Source organism: Hemitrygon akajei, chromosome 11 (genome assembly GCF_048418815.1).
Source record: "Hemitrygon akajei chromosome 11, sHemAka1.3, whole genome shotgun sequence".
In the NCBI taxonomy this organism is placed as follows: domain Eukaryota; kingdom Metazoa; phylum Chordata; class Chondrichthyes; order Myliobatiformes; family Dasyatidae; genus Hemitrygon; species Hemitrygon akajei.
The window spans coordinates 149,048,729-149,068,461 of NC_133134.1; the positions used below are offsets into that span (position 1 = coordinate 149,048,729).

Below are 19,733 nucleotides of genomic sequence, written 5' to 3' on the forward strand. Positions count from 1 at the left end.
GTTTATATTCTCAAAGAATTGAATTTAGTCAAGCTGGACCTTTCCTTAACAAGCCAAGTTTGAAAGACATTTTATCAGGTGGATCTTAATTACATCCACCAGAAAACACAAAATATGAAGAGAGTAATGCTTTGCATGTCAATGTGTGTGGCATAAAATAGTGCACTAATAGATTTATTTCATTTTTGCTTTCTATTTTCAGGTTTATCTGGATAACTACTTCCACCTCTGAGACAAGAGATATGATATTTGAACCCAGACGGCTATGAAAGGTTTAGGAGGTAATCGAAGCCGTCACCTTTCAGACAACTGCGAACCAACAAGTGACCAAATGTATCCGACCCCCATCCAGGAACGAAACCCCTATCTGCTCAGCCCGGCAGACTCCTATCAAATGGAGCATCACCGTTTTCCTGCCTCTAATGCAATGCAGGGCGATTGCCTCCTGCCTTTGAACAATCAGATTGCCAGCAGCACCTTTCCTAGGATCCATTATAACTCGCACTTTGATCTACAAGATGACTGTAGTTTCACTCCGAATACTTCCACAAGCAAAATAAATCGCCTTCCAGCCAACCTGTTGGACCAGTTTGAAAAGCAGTTGCCTATTCACAGGGATGGGTTCCACACACTGCAGTTCCAGAGGAGTGACAACAAGCACCGGAGTGAAAGTCCAGGTCGGATACGCCACCTTGTACACTCCGTGCAGAAACTCTTTGCAAAATCTCAGTCCCTTGAGGGCTCTGGCAAAGGAAGTATGAACGGCAACAAATTTGGCTCTGATGATCCCAAGCAGAGCAAGAGAAGCAAGAGCAAGGACCGAAAATCAGAAACAAAACGCAGAACAAGAACAAACATATCAGGCTGGTGGAGTTCAGATGATAACTTGGATAGTGACATTTGCAATTATCGGAACCCAATGAGTTTAATGACACTTGGGAGACGCCCTGACCATGGGCCTGCCAAATACTTAATGAATGCATATAACACAATCAGTGAACATACCCTTAAAGCTTCTAAAAGCAATAATGACTTGAAATGTACACCATGTGTGAATATACCAATAAACGCTGACTCCAAGTACATAAAGAGAGGTTCCTGGTCCACACTCACCTTAAGTCAGACCCGAGAAGTTTGCCAAAAATCATCTGCTACAATGGATAAGGCACTGTTAAAATCCAGGTCATATCATCATGACCTTGCTTCTCAGTACTTGAAGGTAGGTGATGTGTTTTAACAGTTGTTTCAAATCTCCATTAAAAATGCTATCTATTCTTCATTTCACAATTTTTAAGTTGCAGCTTAGAATCCAAATCATGATACATTTCAATTATGTTTCCTTTGGGACTCAGGAAGTGTCTTGAATATTAATGTAAACTGTACTGAAGAATATTCAGTTCTTTAAGGGTATCACTCATCTGACAAACCCAAAGCATCATCAGCAAAACTGTGATAAAAACAGTTCACACCAGGGTGTCTTCGCAGTGCTGATGTTGCAGTATAGCAGAATGTATTTCATTGCTCAAATATAACTGAAAATCAACTTAATTTAATCCAGGTTACAGGTCATTCAGAAGCAGTTGAAATATTTAATAGAAACTTCCAATGATAACATTCGTGTAAGAATATTGCAATGCAATTTTTTTTCTGTAAATTTATTTTTTTTCCATATACTCCTCTGTGTGGTCTGATTCTGCCTCCGTCATTACTATTTCTGAATTTTTATTGTCTAACTTTATGAGTTTTCTTTAGAAGATGAAACCTATTTGTTCCAATGGCCCTCTCCCATCCCCTTCCATCATTCTGATGATTTCCCTTTTTCTTTGGGTACTCAAGCACATTTTAACATTCAGGCTTGGTCCATAATTTTTTTTTCTAATTTCAGCAGTACTGGAAATCTGGGTACTAGAAATTTGTGTACTATCAATTTTCTCTTCCACAGTTTCTGGTCAATTTGTTACTGTTAATGTTCTGTGCACCCATGTGAAATTAACTCAGCTCCCAAACGCCAGTTATGTTCCAAGAATCTACTGATTAACTATTCAGAACTTCTCGTGCTTTAGCAAATAGCTCACCAGTTCCAATGCCCTGCTAAACATATTGTTTCATGGGTTCCCTTTTGCAGACTGTATCAGGACACTATGTCCCTGGCTTTGTTTCACACACCCCTTTGAAACTTATTCTGGCGAATTCCCCCTTCCTTTTCAGTCCGACATTTTCAGCTGGAAATGTTGACTGTTTAATTCATTTCTATAGGTGCAGCCTGATCTGCTGAGTTCCTCCAGCACTTTGTATTGAAACGTATTGGCTTTGGTTCCGATCCTCCTTTAATCTTACATGGTTACAACATAGAACAGAAAAGCACAGGCCCTTTGGCCTATGATATTGTGCTGACCACTAACCTAGTCGAAGGTCAATTTAGCACATAGCCCTCCATTTTTCTTTCATCCACGTTCCTATCTAAAAGCCTCTTAAATCTCCTTGATGTATCTACCTTTACCGGCACCCCGGCAGTATATTCCACATATTTACCACTCATTGTATTAAAAAAAAACTACCTCTAGCCCTCCCTCCACCCATACTTTTCTCCAATCACCTTAAAGTTATGTCCTCTTGCATTACAAATTTCCATCCTGGGAGTCCACTCTATCAATGCCTCTTATCATCTGATATACCTCCACCAAGTCACCTTTCATCCTCCTTCACTTGCTCAGCCTCTCCTTGTAAGACATGTTCTCTCATCCAGGCAGCATTCTGGTAAAGCTTCCCATAATGAGGTGACTGGAACAGAACATAATAGATGAATTATTCGACTGCGTAATATATAGAAACAAAATAAAAAATTTGTTACAGTGCAGTATTTCTGTAAGACTGAAATCACCAAAGACCCAAGCATACCAGATTAACAAAGTGTTCCTGTACCTATTTTATATAGGTTAATCAACTTCATATGTTTTATGTAGGTTAATGTCCCCCGCTATAAATTTAGGTACTTGAAGTTTGATCTGACAACACACTCTTAACAGTTTGTGAATAGCAGTTTACCCTATTAAGGTCAGATCTTCTGTAGCTGACAGAGTGGACAAGTGACCTTGTCCCAGCTCTCCTGCCAAACGTTCCGACATCTGGAAGGCATCCAGTGAACTAGCAAAGGGAATATACAGGTGCAGCATCGATTTGGTCTTCTGTGTGTTGTGACTGAATGCAATTGATTTCCGATGGATGTTATGTGAGCAAATTAGGCACAGGAATGTCAGCATTAATTGATGCAGTCCAAAAGGAACCTTTGATGTAGAAATAGTAATTATATGTGACTGCACTCTGACCGGATTGTTTTGTGCTGTGAAGTATAATCTTGAAATCCTGTTGGCATTCTAAGCTAATATTTTGTCCCGAGGCCATAACCGCAAACATAAGTGGCCATTAATCCCTTCCACGGTTTAGTGCTTCAATTTGCTGATTACTAATTATGTTGCAAAACTAATATTTATAATGTTTCTCGTTTAACTTCAGAAATAACATTTCAGAAAATGTATAGAATAAGGATTAAGATATTTACACCCTTTCCTATTTGCTTTACTTATTCTGCTGTTGTGCTTTACAAAGTGTGTTGTAGGTACAGAAAGCCGTCAAACGTTTTGTGGCATAACAAGTTAAAAGACCACAGAAAATTGAAAGCACTGTGCTAGGATTAATGCTAAAAATCTAAAATTGAAAAACTGAAGTTAATCATGCATGTAATTTTGACTGAATCGCACAGAACAATATGCACAGTTTGGTCTCCATATAATGAAATGACCAAGGAATTGATTGTGGACTTCAGGAAGGGATAAGTTGAGGGAGCACACACCAGTCCTCATCAAGGGATCAAAAGGGGCAATTGTGTTACTATGTGTGTACATAATAAAGAACTTCAGTTCCCAGAGGGCATTGTTGGCTAGTCACCCCGGAAACAAAAGTGACATTGGGGAGGTGGCAGCACATGCTCAGGTCGATCTAGAGCCCTGTAAAGTGCCCTGTAATTCAATATGTGCTAGCGTTTTTACCCACTCTATTTGTCTTTATTAAGAACAAACATAACATGGGGTCAGAAGTCAGCATGAGCTCTAAACACTGAGTGTAAATGAATACCCTGCACTACTGAGAAAGAGACAATAGTTCTGACGGGCGAAGAAAAAAGACACAACAGTAAGGTTTACCAGCCTGGCGACACAACAAGTTCTGTCAAGAAGTTCACCAAGAGATTAAGATGAGATACGTCAAAAATCTCCATAATGAATAACCTATGTCCTCCCGCAGTCCAGTGTTCTGTTATGAGGCACATGGAGCAAATTATGTTCACAAGGCAAAATCAAGAACAAAAATGAACAGATAAGATCTTGACATAAGATGAGAAAGAAATGAACATGTTGATCAGAGTTCCAGAAAAGGTGCTAATATTGATGCAGTAAGTGAAAGCAATACATCTGTGGAAACAAATAGCAGACTAAAGAGGGTCATCAAACCACCTCAAAGACTGATTGAAAGTTGCTAAGTGAATACAGGACTGTATTTGCTCATTACAATTGAAGTTGATGTAAATATTGTATTGGAAAGCACTAATGTTTCTTGCAGGTTCATGAAGGCATAGAATTGTGTTTGTTCTCTTTAAAGGGGGAAGATGTGTTATTATATGTCATAATAAAAAAATTCTGTTCCCAGTGTGAAATGGGGGCTGTTCACCCCAGAACTGGAAGTGACATTGGGGAGTTGGTAACACACGCTCAGGACAAGCTACAGCCATTACTAGAGTGTCCTGTGAATAAATAGTTGCTAATGCTTTCACTCATGCTGTTTGTCTTTATTTAGACCATATGATCATAAGATATAGGAGCACAATTAGGCTATTTAGCCCATCGAGACTGCTCCACAATTTCATCATGTCTGATCCTATTTTTTCTCAGCCCCAATCTCCTGCCTTTCCACTGTATACCTTCATGCCCTAAGCAATCAAGAATTTATCAAGCACTGCCTTAAATTAGATAAAGACTTGGCCTCCACAGCTGCCTGTGGCAAAGAATTCCACAGATTCACCACTCTCTGGCTATAGAGATATTTTTACATGTTCGTTCTAAAATGATGCCCCTCTATTCTGAGGCTGTGTCCTCTAGTCTTAAACCCTCCCATCAAAGGAAACATTCTCTCCGCAACCACTCTCCACTTTGGTTTCAAAGTGGTCACCCCTCACTCTTCTGAATTCTAGTGAATACAGGCCCGGAGCCATCAAGCACTCTTCATATGACAAGCCATTCAATCCTGGAATCATTTTTGTAAACCTCCTTTGAACCCTGTCCAGTTTCAGAATGTCCTTTCTAAGATAGGGGCCCAAAACTGGTCACAATACACCAAGAGAGGCCTCACCAGTGCTTTATAAAGTCTCAGCATCACATCCTTGCTTTTATATTTGGGTCCTCTTGAAATGAAAGCTAACATTGCATTTGCCTGCCTCAGCACAGACTCAGCCTGTAAATTAACCTTTAGGGAATCCTGCACAAGGACTCACAAGTCCCTTTGCACCTCAGTATTTCCTATTTGCTCTCAATTTAGAAAATAGTCTACCCTTTCATTTCTTCTACCAAAAGTGCATTTCTACACACTTCCTGACACTTTGTTCTTATGTTTATTAAGAACCACCATAAAAGAAAAGATGTGCAGTTTCAAGTTTCTGGGTGTCAACATCTCTGAAGGTCTATCCTGGACCCAACCTATTACAAAGAAGGCACGACAGCAGCTATAATTTCACTAGGACTTTGAGGAGGTTTGTTATGTCACCAAAGACACTGCAAATTTCTACAGTTGTACCTTGGCATGCATTTTAACTGGTTGCATCAATATCTGGTATCGTGGGGCCACTGCATAGGATTGGAAAAAGTTGCAGGAAGTTGTAAACTCACCCAACTCCATCATGGGCACTGGCCTCCCCAGCATACAGGACATCTTCAAAAGGCAATGCCTCAAAAAGACCGCATCCATTAAGGAAACCTATCACCCAGAACATGCCCTCTTTCATCAAGGAGGGAGTACAGGAGCCTCAAGACACACACTTCCCTCCACCGTAAGATTTCTGAATGGACAATAAACCCATAAACACTATCTCAGGATATTTTTCTCTCTCATTTTGCACTCTTTATTTATAGTTTTTTATTATTAGCTATTGCAATGTACTGCTGCTGCAAAACAACAAATTTAGTGACATATGCCAGTGATATTAAACCTGATTCTGATTCTGATACTAAAATACATTGGAGAAGATGTGAAAAGCAAGTGCAAAGTGAGACAGATTTTTCCCTAATGAATGGCTTAACATTAATAGTAGGAATATTCACAGAATGCTAAAAAATGGAGAATCATTGCTAGAGGCAAAACAAATAGTCAATATGGTTTTCGTGGTATTAAATTCTCTAATATGATAACAGGGAGAGTAGGCTCAGTCAATTTGATTATGTAGTACATTTAGATTTCCAAGACAGAATATAAAACACTGGCAAACAAATAGGAACCAAGTGGAAGAATAGACAGCTATCTGGCTGGAAGTTAGAAAGCCTTGAGAAGGTGTAAAATTTAGAGTGACCAGAGAGTCAAAAGTGAGGTTCAACAAAACTCACATGTTTTTAATTAATAATCTAAAGTTTAGAATTAAAAGCTCAAGTTTTTAATGCAGATAATAATTAATATTGAAGGGGACTGCAAAACAATTAAGCCTCAAAAAACTTAATAAAATGCAGATATAACTGGCAAATCAATAACTAAATTAATAATTATTATATATTAGATTTTGGTAATTAAAAATGGCAAAAATAAGAATGTAATTGGAGTGTAAGAGCATAGGGACTTTTAAGTGCAATTATATAAATTGCTAATAGCATCAACAGAGATCAATAAAGTCATTAAAGAAACGAATCCCATGACTTTCAAGAAATTGCTGCGTTTGCACTGATTTTAAAATCAAAGCTTGTTGCTGGATGATAAGTCTCTGGTTCATAATTGCTGAAGAACATTAAATGACAAGATATTCTTCCAATTCTTCTTAACCTCTGGCCTAGAGAACAAAAAAACAAAATTCTAATGCTTCGCTTCAGCATGCAGTAGGTGTCTCAAAGATATTTAATATTTAAAATATTGTAATATTCTCTCCCACCTTGTCTTTGTTGCCTATTTCTCTCTCTCTCCCCCCTCTCCCCCTCCCTCTCTCCTTCTCTCCCTCGCCTCCTCCCTCTGTCTCCATATATATATATATCCAAATTGTCAGATTTCATTGCCCTTGAGAATCCTTTATTAGTTCCAGCAAATTGTACGAGTTGGAGACTTTGGCACTAGGGTCATTCAGAAACTGCATAGCTTCCTACTTGGGTGAATGGTAGAGTTTCAGGGTACAGACAAGAGAGCTCCAGTTGTGGCCAATTGTTTGAGATCATGAATGAAATGTTGAGACTTTATAAAGCACTGGTGAGGCCTCACTTGGAGTATTGTGAACAGTTTTGGACCCCTTATTTGAGAAAGGATGTTCTGAAACTGGAGAGGGTTCAAAGGAGGTTCACAAAAATGATTGTAGGATTGCACAGCTTGTCATATGAAGAGTGTTTGATGGCCCTGGGCCTGTATTCACTAGAATTCAGAAGAATGAGGAGTGACCTCATTGAAACCTATCGAATGGTGAAAGGCCTTGGTAGAGTTAATATGGAGAGAACGTTCCCATGGGAAAAAGAGATGAGGACGAATTTCTTTAGCCAGAGAGTGGTGAATGTGTGGAATTATTTGCCACAAGTAGTTGTGGAGGCCAAGCTTTTATGTATATTTAAGACAGAGACTTGATTGGTCAGGGTATGAAGGGATACGGGGAGAAGGCATGAGATTGGGGCTTAGACGAAAAATGGATCAAAGGTTTCAGAGGTACATTTAATGTCAGAGAAATGTATACAATATACATCCTGAAATGCTTTTCCTTTGCAACCATCCATGAAAACAGAGGAGTGCCCCAAAGAGTGAGTGACAGTTATATGTTAGAACCCCAAAGTCCTCCCCAGCTCCCCTTCCTCCCGTGCATAAGTGGCAGCAAGCACAATTCCCCCTCCCTCCACCGTCATAAAAAAAGCATCAGCACTTGTCACCGAGCACTCAAGCATGAGCAAAGCAACAGCAAAGATAGAGACTTGCAGTTCTTCAAAGACTCACAGTGTGAGGGGAGGCATAGCAAACATCTCACCGGTTTACGATGTTAAAAGTCTGTTGCGCCACTTTTTTTCGAGCTCTGTGCCCAAAGATCTCAGGTCTCTGGGCACACAGCCAAAGATGTTCCAGCTCCCGCAACACAGCCATCTGAGATACCAACCATTGATCTGCCCATCTCCAGAGCCCCAAGATCCTGTGCCTCCAAAGCCGAGACAAACTCTTAAGCCGAGCCCTTGGCATGCCGAACAATGGCTAGTTGTGAAACCCTGAGAGAGGGTCCCATTCCCACAAAGAACTGTAGTCAGCGTGTAGCCACGATGAAATGGTGGAGCAGACTTGATGGGCCAAATGGCCTAATTTTGCTCCTGTATCTTGTGGTCTTATGACCTAATGAAGGAGGAGGGATTGGCAGATCACTGGCATGATGGAAGGGCATGAAGGGCATACAGAAGGCTGGGCGACTTATTGGTGAAGAACAGAATTGGGAAGTCCACCTGTGGGAGAGTGTTTAGAGGCAGAGTGAGACCAGACAATGGAAGTGTCTCAAATCAGGAACCAACTGGACACCAAAGGATATGTTTAATGCTTCAACCATAGCACCCTCGCTGGTGGACTGCTGAGATTACCTTGTTGTCCTCGTGTTGACTTCCTTTGGACAATATGGTCGAAGATTCCCTGCAGTGCTCCAAATGAAGCAAAAGATGGAAATGATATCATGTGACAAAAGATTGACATGGAATGGAATTACATCATCGTTGAAATTACAGCTGGAGACAGTTAAGCTTCCCAAGTTACAATGGTCATTATACAAGTTCACTTCAGAAAAGAATTAATTTGCAATTGAATAATGCTAGGGGAGGAAGAATAATACATTTGAATTCCTCTGACTACAAATTCCCAGTTGATGTGGCACATTTTGAACTCAGGTTGCCAGAAAAGTTACCTGGAGTTCAATTACATAACCACTGTTCCAGCAAACCTCAGAGAATTATCAAGCTCTCTTGATTGTGCTTCTGTTTTGCACTCCATAGAGAAATGAGCAGAGACACAATTTGTTACACGATAGTCTTTGCTTGATGCTGTTTTGTTCTAACAATGCTTGTGAAAGATAAGCAGAGCACAGCAAAATCTTGCATGGTGTAGCACTTTACTAACACTTGTCATTTCACCCCTGCTGTTCAGCTATTGTCAGATGAATGAACAAACTCAACTGAGGTCACAGTTCACAGAATGTCCTTTCACATAAGCAGCTTATTTATTTTGACGCAAAGCCATATTACTCTGGAGGAGTTTTTTGGTTGGTTTGATGTTCTCTGATTCCTTTCTGCTCCACGGTGGCATCATGTAACATAGAACATTGAAACCTAGAGCTCATTACAGGCCCTTCAGCTGACCATGTAACCTACTCTAGAAACTGCTTAGAATTACCCAGCCACATAGCCCTCTACTTTTCTAAGCTTCATGTACTTATTTAAGGGTCTCTTAAAAGATTCTATTGTATCCACCTCCACCACTGTCACTGGCAGTGCATTCCACGCACCCACCACCCTCTGTGTGAAAAACTTACCCCTGACATCCCCTCTGTACCTACTTCCAAGCACCTTAAAATTTTGACCCCTCGTGTTAGCCATTTCAGTCCTGGGAAAAAGCTTCTGATTATCCACACGATCAAAGCCTCTCATCATCTTATACGCCTTTATCAGGTCACCTCCCATACTTCGTTGCTCCAAGGAGAAAAAGCCAAGTTCACTCAACCTATTCTCATAAGGCATACTCTTCAATCCAGGCAAAGTCCTTATAAATCTCTTCTGCATTCTTTCCATAGTATCCTCATCCTTCCTGTAGCTACCAAAATGAACCACGCCACACTTATCTGGGTTGAACGCCATCTGCCACTTCTCAGCCCAGCTCTGCATCCTATCGATGTCCTGCTGTAACCTCTGACAACCGTCCAGACTATCTACAACACCCCCAATGTTTGTGTCATCAGCAAACTTACTAACCCATCCTTCTACTTCATCATCCAGGTCATTTATAAAAATCACAAAGAGGAGGGGATCCCAGAACAGATTCCTGCGGAACACCACTGGTCACCAACCTCCATGCAGAATATGAACCATCTACAACCACCCTTTGCTTTCTGTGGGCAAGCCAATTCTGGATCCACAAAGCAAGGTCTCCTTGGATCCCATGCCTCCTTACTTTCTGAATGAGCCTCACATGGGTAACCGTATCAAATACCTTACTGAAATCCATATACACTACATCCACTGCTCTACCTTCATCAATGTTTTGTTACATCCTCAAAGAATTCAATCAGGCTTGTAAGAGACAACCTGCCCTTGACAAAGTGATGCTGACTATCCCTAAACAGATTATGTCTCTCCAAATGCTCATAAATCCTACCTCTTTGGATTTACTCCAACAACTTGCCCACCACTGAAGTCAGACTCACTGGTCTATAATTTCCTGGGCTATCTCTACTCCCTTTCTTGAACAAGTGAACAACATTTGCAACCCTGGTACTTCTCCCATTCCCTATTGATGATGCAAAGATCATCACCAGAGGCTCAGCAATTTCATCCGTTGTTTCCTACAGTAGCCTGGGGTATATCTTATCCAGCACATCCTCTTTCTTAATGTCTATATCCTCAAGTATTTCAGTCTGCTGTAAGTCATCCCACAATTGCCAAGGTCCTTTTCCCTGATGAATACTGAAGCAAAGTATTCATTAAGTACCTCCGCTACCTCCTCTGACTCCATGCACATGTTTCCACTATCTTACCTGATTGCTGCTATTCTCACACGGCTAATCCTCTAGCTCTTCACATACTTGTAGAATGCCTTGAAGTTTTCCTTAATCCTACTTGCCAAGGCCTTCTCTTGGCCCCTTCTAGCTCTCCTAATTTTATTCTTAAGCTCCTTCCTGGCAACTTTGTAATTTTCTGGAACTCTATCAATACCTAGTATCTTGAATTTATCCTCGCATTTATCTGCCACCTCATTCTATTCCTATCCTCACTGTTGTGTGGAACAGGCAGCAATCCCAAGATTACTACCCTTGAGGTCCTGTTTCTCAGCTTCCTTCCTAACTCCCTGTATTCTGCTTTCAGGATCTCCTCCCTTTTTCTACCTATGTCATTGGTACCAATATGTACCACAATCTCTGCCTGCTCACACTCCCATTTCAGGTTAATGTGGACGAGTTCAGAAACATCATGAATCCTGGCACCTGGAAGGCAAATTACCATCCTAGTTTCTTTTTGTAAGTTTTTCTTTTCTGCTTAACTCAATTTGCCACATCCTTTGTACACCATGGTTCTTTTACTCTATTATCCTTTCTCTGCCTCAATGAAACATACCCATGCAGAACGCCATGCAAATATTTCCTGAACATTTGCCACATTTCTGCCATGCATTTCCCTGAGAAAATTTGCTCCCAATTTATGCTCCCAAGTTCCTGCCTAATGATATCATATTTCCCCCTACCCCAATGAAGAGTTTTCCTAAATTGCCTGCTCCTATCCCTCTCCAGCACTATGGTAAAGAGGACAGAGTTGTGATCACTATCTCCAAAGTGCTCTTCCACCGAGAGATCTGACATTTGACCAGGTTGATTTTCCAATACCAGATCAAGTACAGCCTCTCCTCTAGTTGGCTTATCTACATATTGCGTCGGAAACCTTCCTGAACACACCTAACAAACTCCACCCCATCTAAACCCCCTGCTCAAAGGAGATGCCAGTCAACATAGAAAAGTTAAAATCTCCCATCACAACAATCCTATTGTTATTGTACTGTTCCAGAATCTACCTCCCTATCTGCTCCTCGATGTCCCTGTTACTATTGGAGGGATCTATAAAAACACCCAGTAGATTTATTGTCCCCTTCCTTTTTCTGACTCAGTAGATAATCCTTCCATGACTTCCTCCTTTTCTGCAGCCATGACATTATCCAGGATTAGCAATGCCGCACCCCCACCTCTTTTGCCTCCCTCCCCTGTCATTTTTGAAACATCTAAAGCCTGGAGTACTCAGCAGCAATTCCTGCCCCTGAGACATCCAAGTCCCTGTAATGGCCACAACATCATAGTTCCACATACTGATCCACGCTCTAAAGTTCATCTGCCTTGTTTATGATACTCCTTGCATTAAAAAAGACACATCTCAAACCATCCGGCTGAGTGCATCTTTGCTCTATCATCTGCCTACCCTTCCTCACAAACTCCCTATAAGCCATCTCTACTTGTGCACCAACTACCTCATCCTCTGCTTGTTCACTTTGGTTCCCACCCCACTGCAAATCTAGTTTAAACCTTTCCCAATTAGCAAACCTCCCTCCCAGGATATTGGTCCCCCTCAGATTCAAGTGCAACACATCCTTTTTGTACAGGGCACACCTGCCCCAGAAGAGGTCCTAATCATCCAGAAATCGGAATCTCTGCCCCCTGCTCCAAACCTTCAACGTCGCATTTATCCGCCACCTCATTCTGCTCCTATCCTCACTGTTGTGTGGCACAGGCAGTAATCCCAAAATTACTACCCGTAAGGTCCTGCTTCTCAGCTGCCTTCCTAACTCCCTGTATTCTGCTTTCAGGACCTCCTCCCTTTTTCTACCTGTGATGATTCAGCAACAATGGATATATAATTGAGACGGTGTTTATAACAAATAAAACATTTATTTAAAAAAAACCCAAAAGTAAACAAACGACTAACTTAACCGGAAGTCGACTGCTACACGGCAGCTCGAACAGTTCTTAAAGCGAGAAATGCGAACTCAGTTCTTTAAAGTAGTATTGCAAAAAGTCCAAAATGATTTACAGTCAGTTAGGAGAGACTTTCCTTGAAGTAATAAATTCTTTCGTGTCATTACTACTGTTCCCAGCCGGAGTATGCTTTGCCGAGGGTTTTACGATTGAAGGAAATAAAATGGCTTAAAGGCACTGACCTTTCCTTGGCGAAGCTCTGCGTTTGGCTCTTTCTGCTTTCAGAAATGCAGGAGCTATCTTGGACACAAATTACTAATTCCTTGTACGAAGATTAAATAAGGTCGCACCTGTTTACCGCTGACATCAACTTTCCTCAACCCTCCAGCTTCCCGAACTTCGATAAATCTTCACTTTCCGACTGGACTGAACTGGCAGTATTGTAGCAAAACTGCCGGCAATAACCTTTGAGACTTAAGGCAGAAAGCAAAACTCCACTTTAAAACAAAACTGCGTCATAACATCGAATACGCAGCAGAACGGAGTCACTGGCGAATTCAACCACAAACTGCCCTGTGTCACAGGGAGAGGTTCCCCTTTTATACCCTGTTGGAAAAAACTATCACATGACCTCTCACTGGCAGGAAAATTACGTCACTCCTCCATCACAAGACCATCACATCATGCCCAGCATAGCCTCAATTACATCATGGTCATGTGACAGTCACAAGATACCCACGGGTACGTAACATACCTATGTCATTGGTACCAATATGTACCACAGCCTCTGGCTGCTCACCCTCCCATTTCAGGTTATTGTGGACACGTTCAGAAACAGCACGAATCCTGGCACCTGGGAGGCAAATTACCATCCGTGTTTCTTTTTCGTGCCCACAGAATTGTCTATTTGTCCCCCTGACTATAGAGTCCCCTATTACTGCTGCCATCCCCTTCCATTCCCTACCCTTCTGAGCCACAGAGCCGGACTCAGTACCAGAGGCTTCCCCTAGGTAGCCCCCCCACCCCGGTAGGTCCCTCCCCCCAACAATACTCAAAATGGTGTACTTACTGTTTAGAGGAAGGGCCACAGGGATGCTCTCCAGTACCTAATTGTCTCCCTTTCCTCTCCTGATATTCATTCACTTATCTGTCTCCTGTGGCTCCCGGTGGAACTACCTGTCTGTAACCCCTATCGATCACCTCCTCACTTTCCCTAACAAGCCGAAGGTCACCAAGCTGCAGCTCCAGTGCCCTATTTCTGTCTCTAAGGAGCTGTAGATCGATGCACCCAGCACAGATGTGGCTATCAGGGAGGCTAGAAGTATCCCGGATATCCCACATCTGACATCCTGAGCGGAAAACTGGCCTTGCAGTCATACCCACTATTCTTAAGCTAGAGGGAAAAAGAGATATGAGAGTAACTTGCCTAGGCTTGTCCCTGCCAAAGCCCCGGTGAGCCAAAGCCCTACTACACTGACTCATGCTACTTTGACGATTGCTCCGCTAGCAGTGCCTCCCTTTTATCCCGGAACCTTCTCAGCAGTCTTGCATGATGACGAGCTACTGGGTCTGCAAGCTTCTCCCAATTGAACCTCCCACTGAAAGAAACTCTTCATTTTTACATCTTCTCAGTGGCCTTGCATGATACCGAGCCACTGCATCTGCACACTTCTCCCAATTGAATCTCCCACTGAAATAAACTCATTGTTTTTTAAATCTTCTCAGCGGCCTTGCACGATGACGAGCTGCTATGTCTGTGCACTTCCCCCATTCGAGTCCCATCAGGACAACCTCTTAATCATTAAAATCGAATAAATTTCCTGTTTAGACTCAGGATACTTATTTCAAGAAGCTCCTTCTGGAGAGAAACCTCCTTTATGTGTCAGCAGTATAGTTTTTATTTTGTAACACTATAATTTGAGTTTTTTGCAGAAGTAATTATTATGTGGGTGGCAGGGTGGAGATATGTCTCTATCAAAGGAGGTGTAAGGTGATCCTTCCCTCTGCTAACCTGCAGGTCACCCTTTGGCAAAGTGTAGCACTTGCTCATCCCTCATCCCACGATCAGGGTCAGGTGAAGCAATGGGAGTAGGTGGTGGATGGTCATATGAGCAGCTGGTGCATATTACAAATGCTAGTTATATGACCACTCATCTGCTGAAGAGAATTGATAATGGCTGGGGTCACCCGTCTTGTAAGGACACTGCCCAGAAGAAGGCAATGGCAAACCACTTCTTTAAAAAAATTTACCAAGAACAATCATGTTAAAGGAAAGTCCATGATTGCCCACATCAAACAACACGGCACATAATGAATGAACAAATTAATTATTTGATGCTATTTTAGTAGCTTGTTGATAAATCCCCATTGAATATAAATATTCCCAGATATTTCAATAGTCTACGTATTTGCTTATCAACAGTAGTGTGGGTACTTCTGAGCTGGAAAGCTTTGGATTGAAGCTGTACTCCAGCCATCTGAGCACTGATAGAAAGGTTAATGTACCATCTCAATGCAAAGACATGCTCCACTCTCAATTGTGTCTTACTACAGATTATACTTAAAAACAAGGTCACATCATTCGATTTAGTCACAGAGTAATTCAACTTGGAAAAAAGCCCTTCAGCCCACCTGGCCCATGCCAACCAAGATGCCACATCCAGGTTATTGCCATTTGCCGGTATTTGTCCGATAACCTTCTAAACCTTTCCAATCCATTTCCCTGTTCAATGCTTTCTGATTACAGGCAGTCCCCGGGTTACGTACGAGTTCCATTCCTGGGCCCGTCTTTAAGTCGGATTTGTATGGAAATCGGAACAAGTACACCCGGTATTATTTAGCATCAGTTAGTCAAACGTTTGTCTTAGTATGCAGTATATATTTTACCTTTCTATGCATATAAAACACTTAAGAAACGTATGTATTCCAATAATTAAACCACTGCGTTGCTTAGTAATTATTGTAGCTTTCATCGGGGCAGCGCCTTTCACATTCTCCATTATTCTCACTTTATCCGTTATCCTTTAAAATTGTTCCGATCGTTGACTGACTATAGCCTAACGCTTTTCCATTGACCGATGGCGTTTCACCTTTTTCCAAACGCTTTATTATTTCCACTTTATTTTCAATTGTGGTAGCTTCCCGTCAATGGGACAGAAACACTGCGGGTGGCGGGTCCCGACCTCGGCCGGCTCCCGAGGTCTGCTGGGTCCTAAGGGCCACCGCATTGAGACAGGCTAAATGGGACATGTGAGGGCTGTGCTGGGTTTGGGTATTTGATCCTCCGCAATATTCCGCGTGGGAATTTAAACTGGAGGTGGCAGTGTTTTTTTTATGAGGTCAAGTTGCGAGCTCGACATCAACCCAGCGTGGATGGTGCGGGAGTCACTGGATCGACATCAACCCGGCACAGGAACGGTCTCTCACTGGATTGAACTCAGGAATCTCCGTACTCCAACCCGGCGCTGATCTCAGTGCGCCACCAGCCGACCGGAACGAGGGGGGGAGGCGGGTGGGGTCAGGGTGAATCATACTAAGAAAAATTTAAGCCAAATACAAAGTTAAACACTCAACACAGTGTCAACGGCAACAACTTAAAATGGCAGACGGCGTCACGATCTGACTTAAAATGGCAGACAGCGTTCTCCTTTCCTCGGTTTGTAAGTACGAGTTGTCCATAAGTTGGATGTTCGTAACTCAGGGACTACCTGTACTTAATACTTTTTCACTGTGAAGCAGAGATTGTCCCCGCATCCTGGCCAGTATTTATCCTATCATCAAAACTGATGAAAATACTTTAAAACGCTGGATGTCGGAAGAAAAATCTGAAGATTCTGAAGGTTACAGAGCACTGGTGAAGAAAGAAATAAGGTTAATATTTCCTTCAGAATAAACAATAACTTCGTTTCTCTTTCCACAAATGCTGACCAATGTACATTTTCAGGTGTTATTTTCATTACCTTCGAAACTTGTATTTTGGTTCGTAGAAGAGCGCAGAACACAAATTAGCTGTTGTGTTTTCTACATTAGGTCAGTGATATCATTTAAAGCCTTTGACTAGCTGCAGATTTCTTTGAAGTAGTCTAATTCTGTGAAGGAGGCAATGAACCTGGATCTTTTTTTTACTATATCAAGCTTAGAAGTACAAGTTATTTTATAAAAAGACCACTGATAGTAAAGGACTGTGTATTCGTGCTTGGGTGACATGATTTAATAATTACACTGGACAACAATTTTTTTCAAGTGTTGCTTCCTCAGAATTTTTTTGTTTATGAAAACTGCTTGAAGCTGAACAGAAATATAATTTCAGACTACTTGCATAATGTAGAAATTTGGAGAAATAAGAAATTAACTTATATTGAATATAATCCATTTAATTGCATAACAGTGCCAATGCTTTACAGTAGTTCAACTAAACTAATAATGTTTTGAAGATGATTTTCATTTGTACTAAGTGTCTGAGGCTTCTGCCTTAAGTGTCCAACAATAATCAGCTAGCATTGATCGATTCCAGTTGCCCTGACACTATTTCTCCATCACTGCAATGTCCTGGTGAAAATCTTCACCTTCAGCACCGTGATTTGCAGAGAAGAAGTTTAAATTGGAATACGTAAAATGACAAGCTGCACTTATGGTTTTGTATGTTTGAAGCATATTGTCTTATAAAATTTCAACATAACATCCCAACTCCTGTACTCAGTACTTTGATTTATGAAGATCGATGTGCCAAAAGCTTTCTTTATGACTCTGTCTACCTGTGAGGCCACTTTCAAGGAATTATGGATGTCTATCTGCAGATCCCTCTGTTTTACCACGCTTGGTAGGTCAAACTTGAAGACGAAATATAATAATAATATTAAGACTCTTGGCAGTGTAAAGGATCAGCAAGAACCCGGGGTTCATGCCCATAGAACACTTAAAGCTGCTGCGCAGGTTGACCGGTTTATTGGCCTTTATCAACTATGAGATTAAGTTCAAGAGCTGTGAGGTAATATTACAGCTATATAAGACCTTGGTCAGACCCCACTTGGAGTACTGTGTTCAGTTCTGGTCACCTCACTAAGGGAAGGATGTGGATACTATAGAAAGAGTGCAGAGATTTACAAGGATGTTGCCTGGATTGAAGAGCATGCATTATGAAAATAGGTTGAGTGAACTTGAAGCGACGGAGGATGAGAGGTGACCTGATTGAGGTGCATAAGATGATGAGAGGCATTGATTGTGTGGATAGCCAGAAGCCTTTTACCAGAGCTGAAATGACTAACACAAGAGGGCATAGTTTTAAAGTGCTTGGAAGTAGGTACAGAGGGGATGTCAGGGTTAAGTTTTTTTACACAGAGAGTGGTGAGTGTGTGGAATGGGCTGTCGGTGACGGTAGTAGAGGTGGAGACCATGTAACCAACTCTAGAAACTGCTTAGAATTACCCAGCCACATAGCCCTCTGTTTTTCTAAGCCTCATGTACTTATTTAAGGGTCTCTTAAAAGACTCTACTGGTCACCATGTAAATCCTACCCTGGTTTGTCCTCCCAAAATGCAACACTTCACACTTGTCTGCATTAAATTCCATCTGCCATTTTTCAGCCCATTTTTCCAGCTGGTCCAGATTGTGTTACAAGTTTTGATAGTCTTCCTTGCTGTCCACTGCATTCCCTGTCTTGGTGTCGTCTGCATATTTGATGAATCCAGTTAACCACATTATCATACAAATCATTGATATAGATGACAACAACTGACTGGGCTTGGATCCCTGTAGTACATCACTCCAGTCAGAGAGGCAGCCATCTTCTTCCACTCTCTGGCTTCTCCCCTGAAGCCAATGAAAATCCGGTTTACAGCCTCATCTGAATGCCAAGCGACTGAACCTTCTTAACCAACTTCCCATGCGGGATTTCGTAAGAGGCCTTGCTAGAGTCCATGTAGACAGCATCCACTGCCTTGCCTTCATCAAATTTCCTGGTAGACTCCTCAAAAAAAACTCTATAAGATTGGTTACACATGACCTTTTACGCACAAAGTCACATTGATGATGCCCAGTCAGTCCCTGTCTATGCAAATATTTATATATCCCATTGCTTAGAACACTTTCCAATAACTTATCCTCTACTGATGTCAGCCTTACCGGCCTATAATTTCCTGGTTTATTCTTGAGTCTATCTTAAACAATATTCGCAATCCTCTAATTCTCCGTAATCCATGGGTGAGGTCATTTTAAATATCCCTGCTAAGACCTTTTTCATTAGCCTCCAACAGGATCCAAGGGAACACCTGATCAGGCCCTGGGGATTATTCCATCCTAATCTAACTCAAGACAGCAAACACCTTCTCCTCTGTATACATGACCCTGCTGTTGCTTTGTCTCACATCTACAAACTCTGAGTCTTGCTCCTGAGTAAATACAGATGCAGAACTTGTAATTTCCCTTTGGAAGTTATGCTTTTGAAACATCTGGATGACTTGGCATTTTTGCAGTATCCTGAATGATTAGTGAACTATATTCCCAAGAATGCAGACATAGTCACGGCAATCATTGCTGGAGCTAACTTAGGGCCAGATTGATGCGGCGTGCCCCAGGCTTGAGAGCAAAAAACGAAAAAATGTTTAGCCGATTTAAGCGCTGAGCCAGATTAAAAGGATCAAGCATCAAGGCCAAGGGTGAAGGACGAACCGGTGTTCAACTTACTACTCTGGTTGGTTTACTCGCTTCAACACTGAACTGGATCAGTGGCTGTCGCCTGTAGCCATCAGGCTCCTGGACCAGCTTCACTCAGCTCAGCATTGAACTGGCTCCGTGGCTGTGGACTCGCTTTTCGGAATTCTTC

At 41.8% G+C, this 19,733-nt stretch overlaps 1 protein-coding gene across 6 annotated transcripts in view; it reads left to right on the plus strand.

The window, feature by feature from the left end:
• LOC140736115 (disks large-associated protein 4-like) overlaps positions 1-19,733 on the plus strand; it is an 835,615-nt gene that overhangs the window by 576,617 nt on the left and 239,265 nt on the right. For all 6 annotated transcript variants that reach the window (XM_073061900.1, XM_073061903.1, XM_073061899.1 and 3 more), the window contains one exon: positions 203-1,219. In XM_073061900.1, coding sequence (XP_072918001.1) covers positions 266-1,219 — 954 coding nt within the window. In that variant the 5' untranslated portion in view covers positions 203-265. The remainder of the gene's footprint in view (positions 1-202; positions 1,220-19,733) is intronic.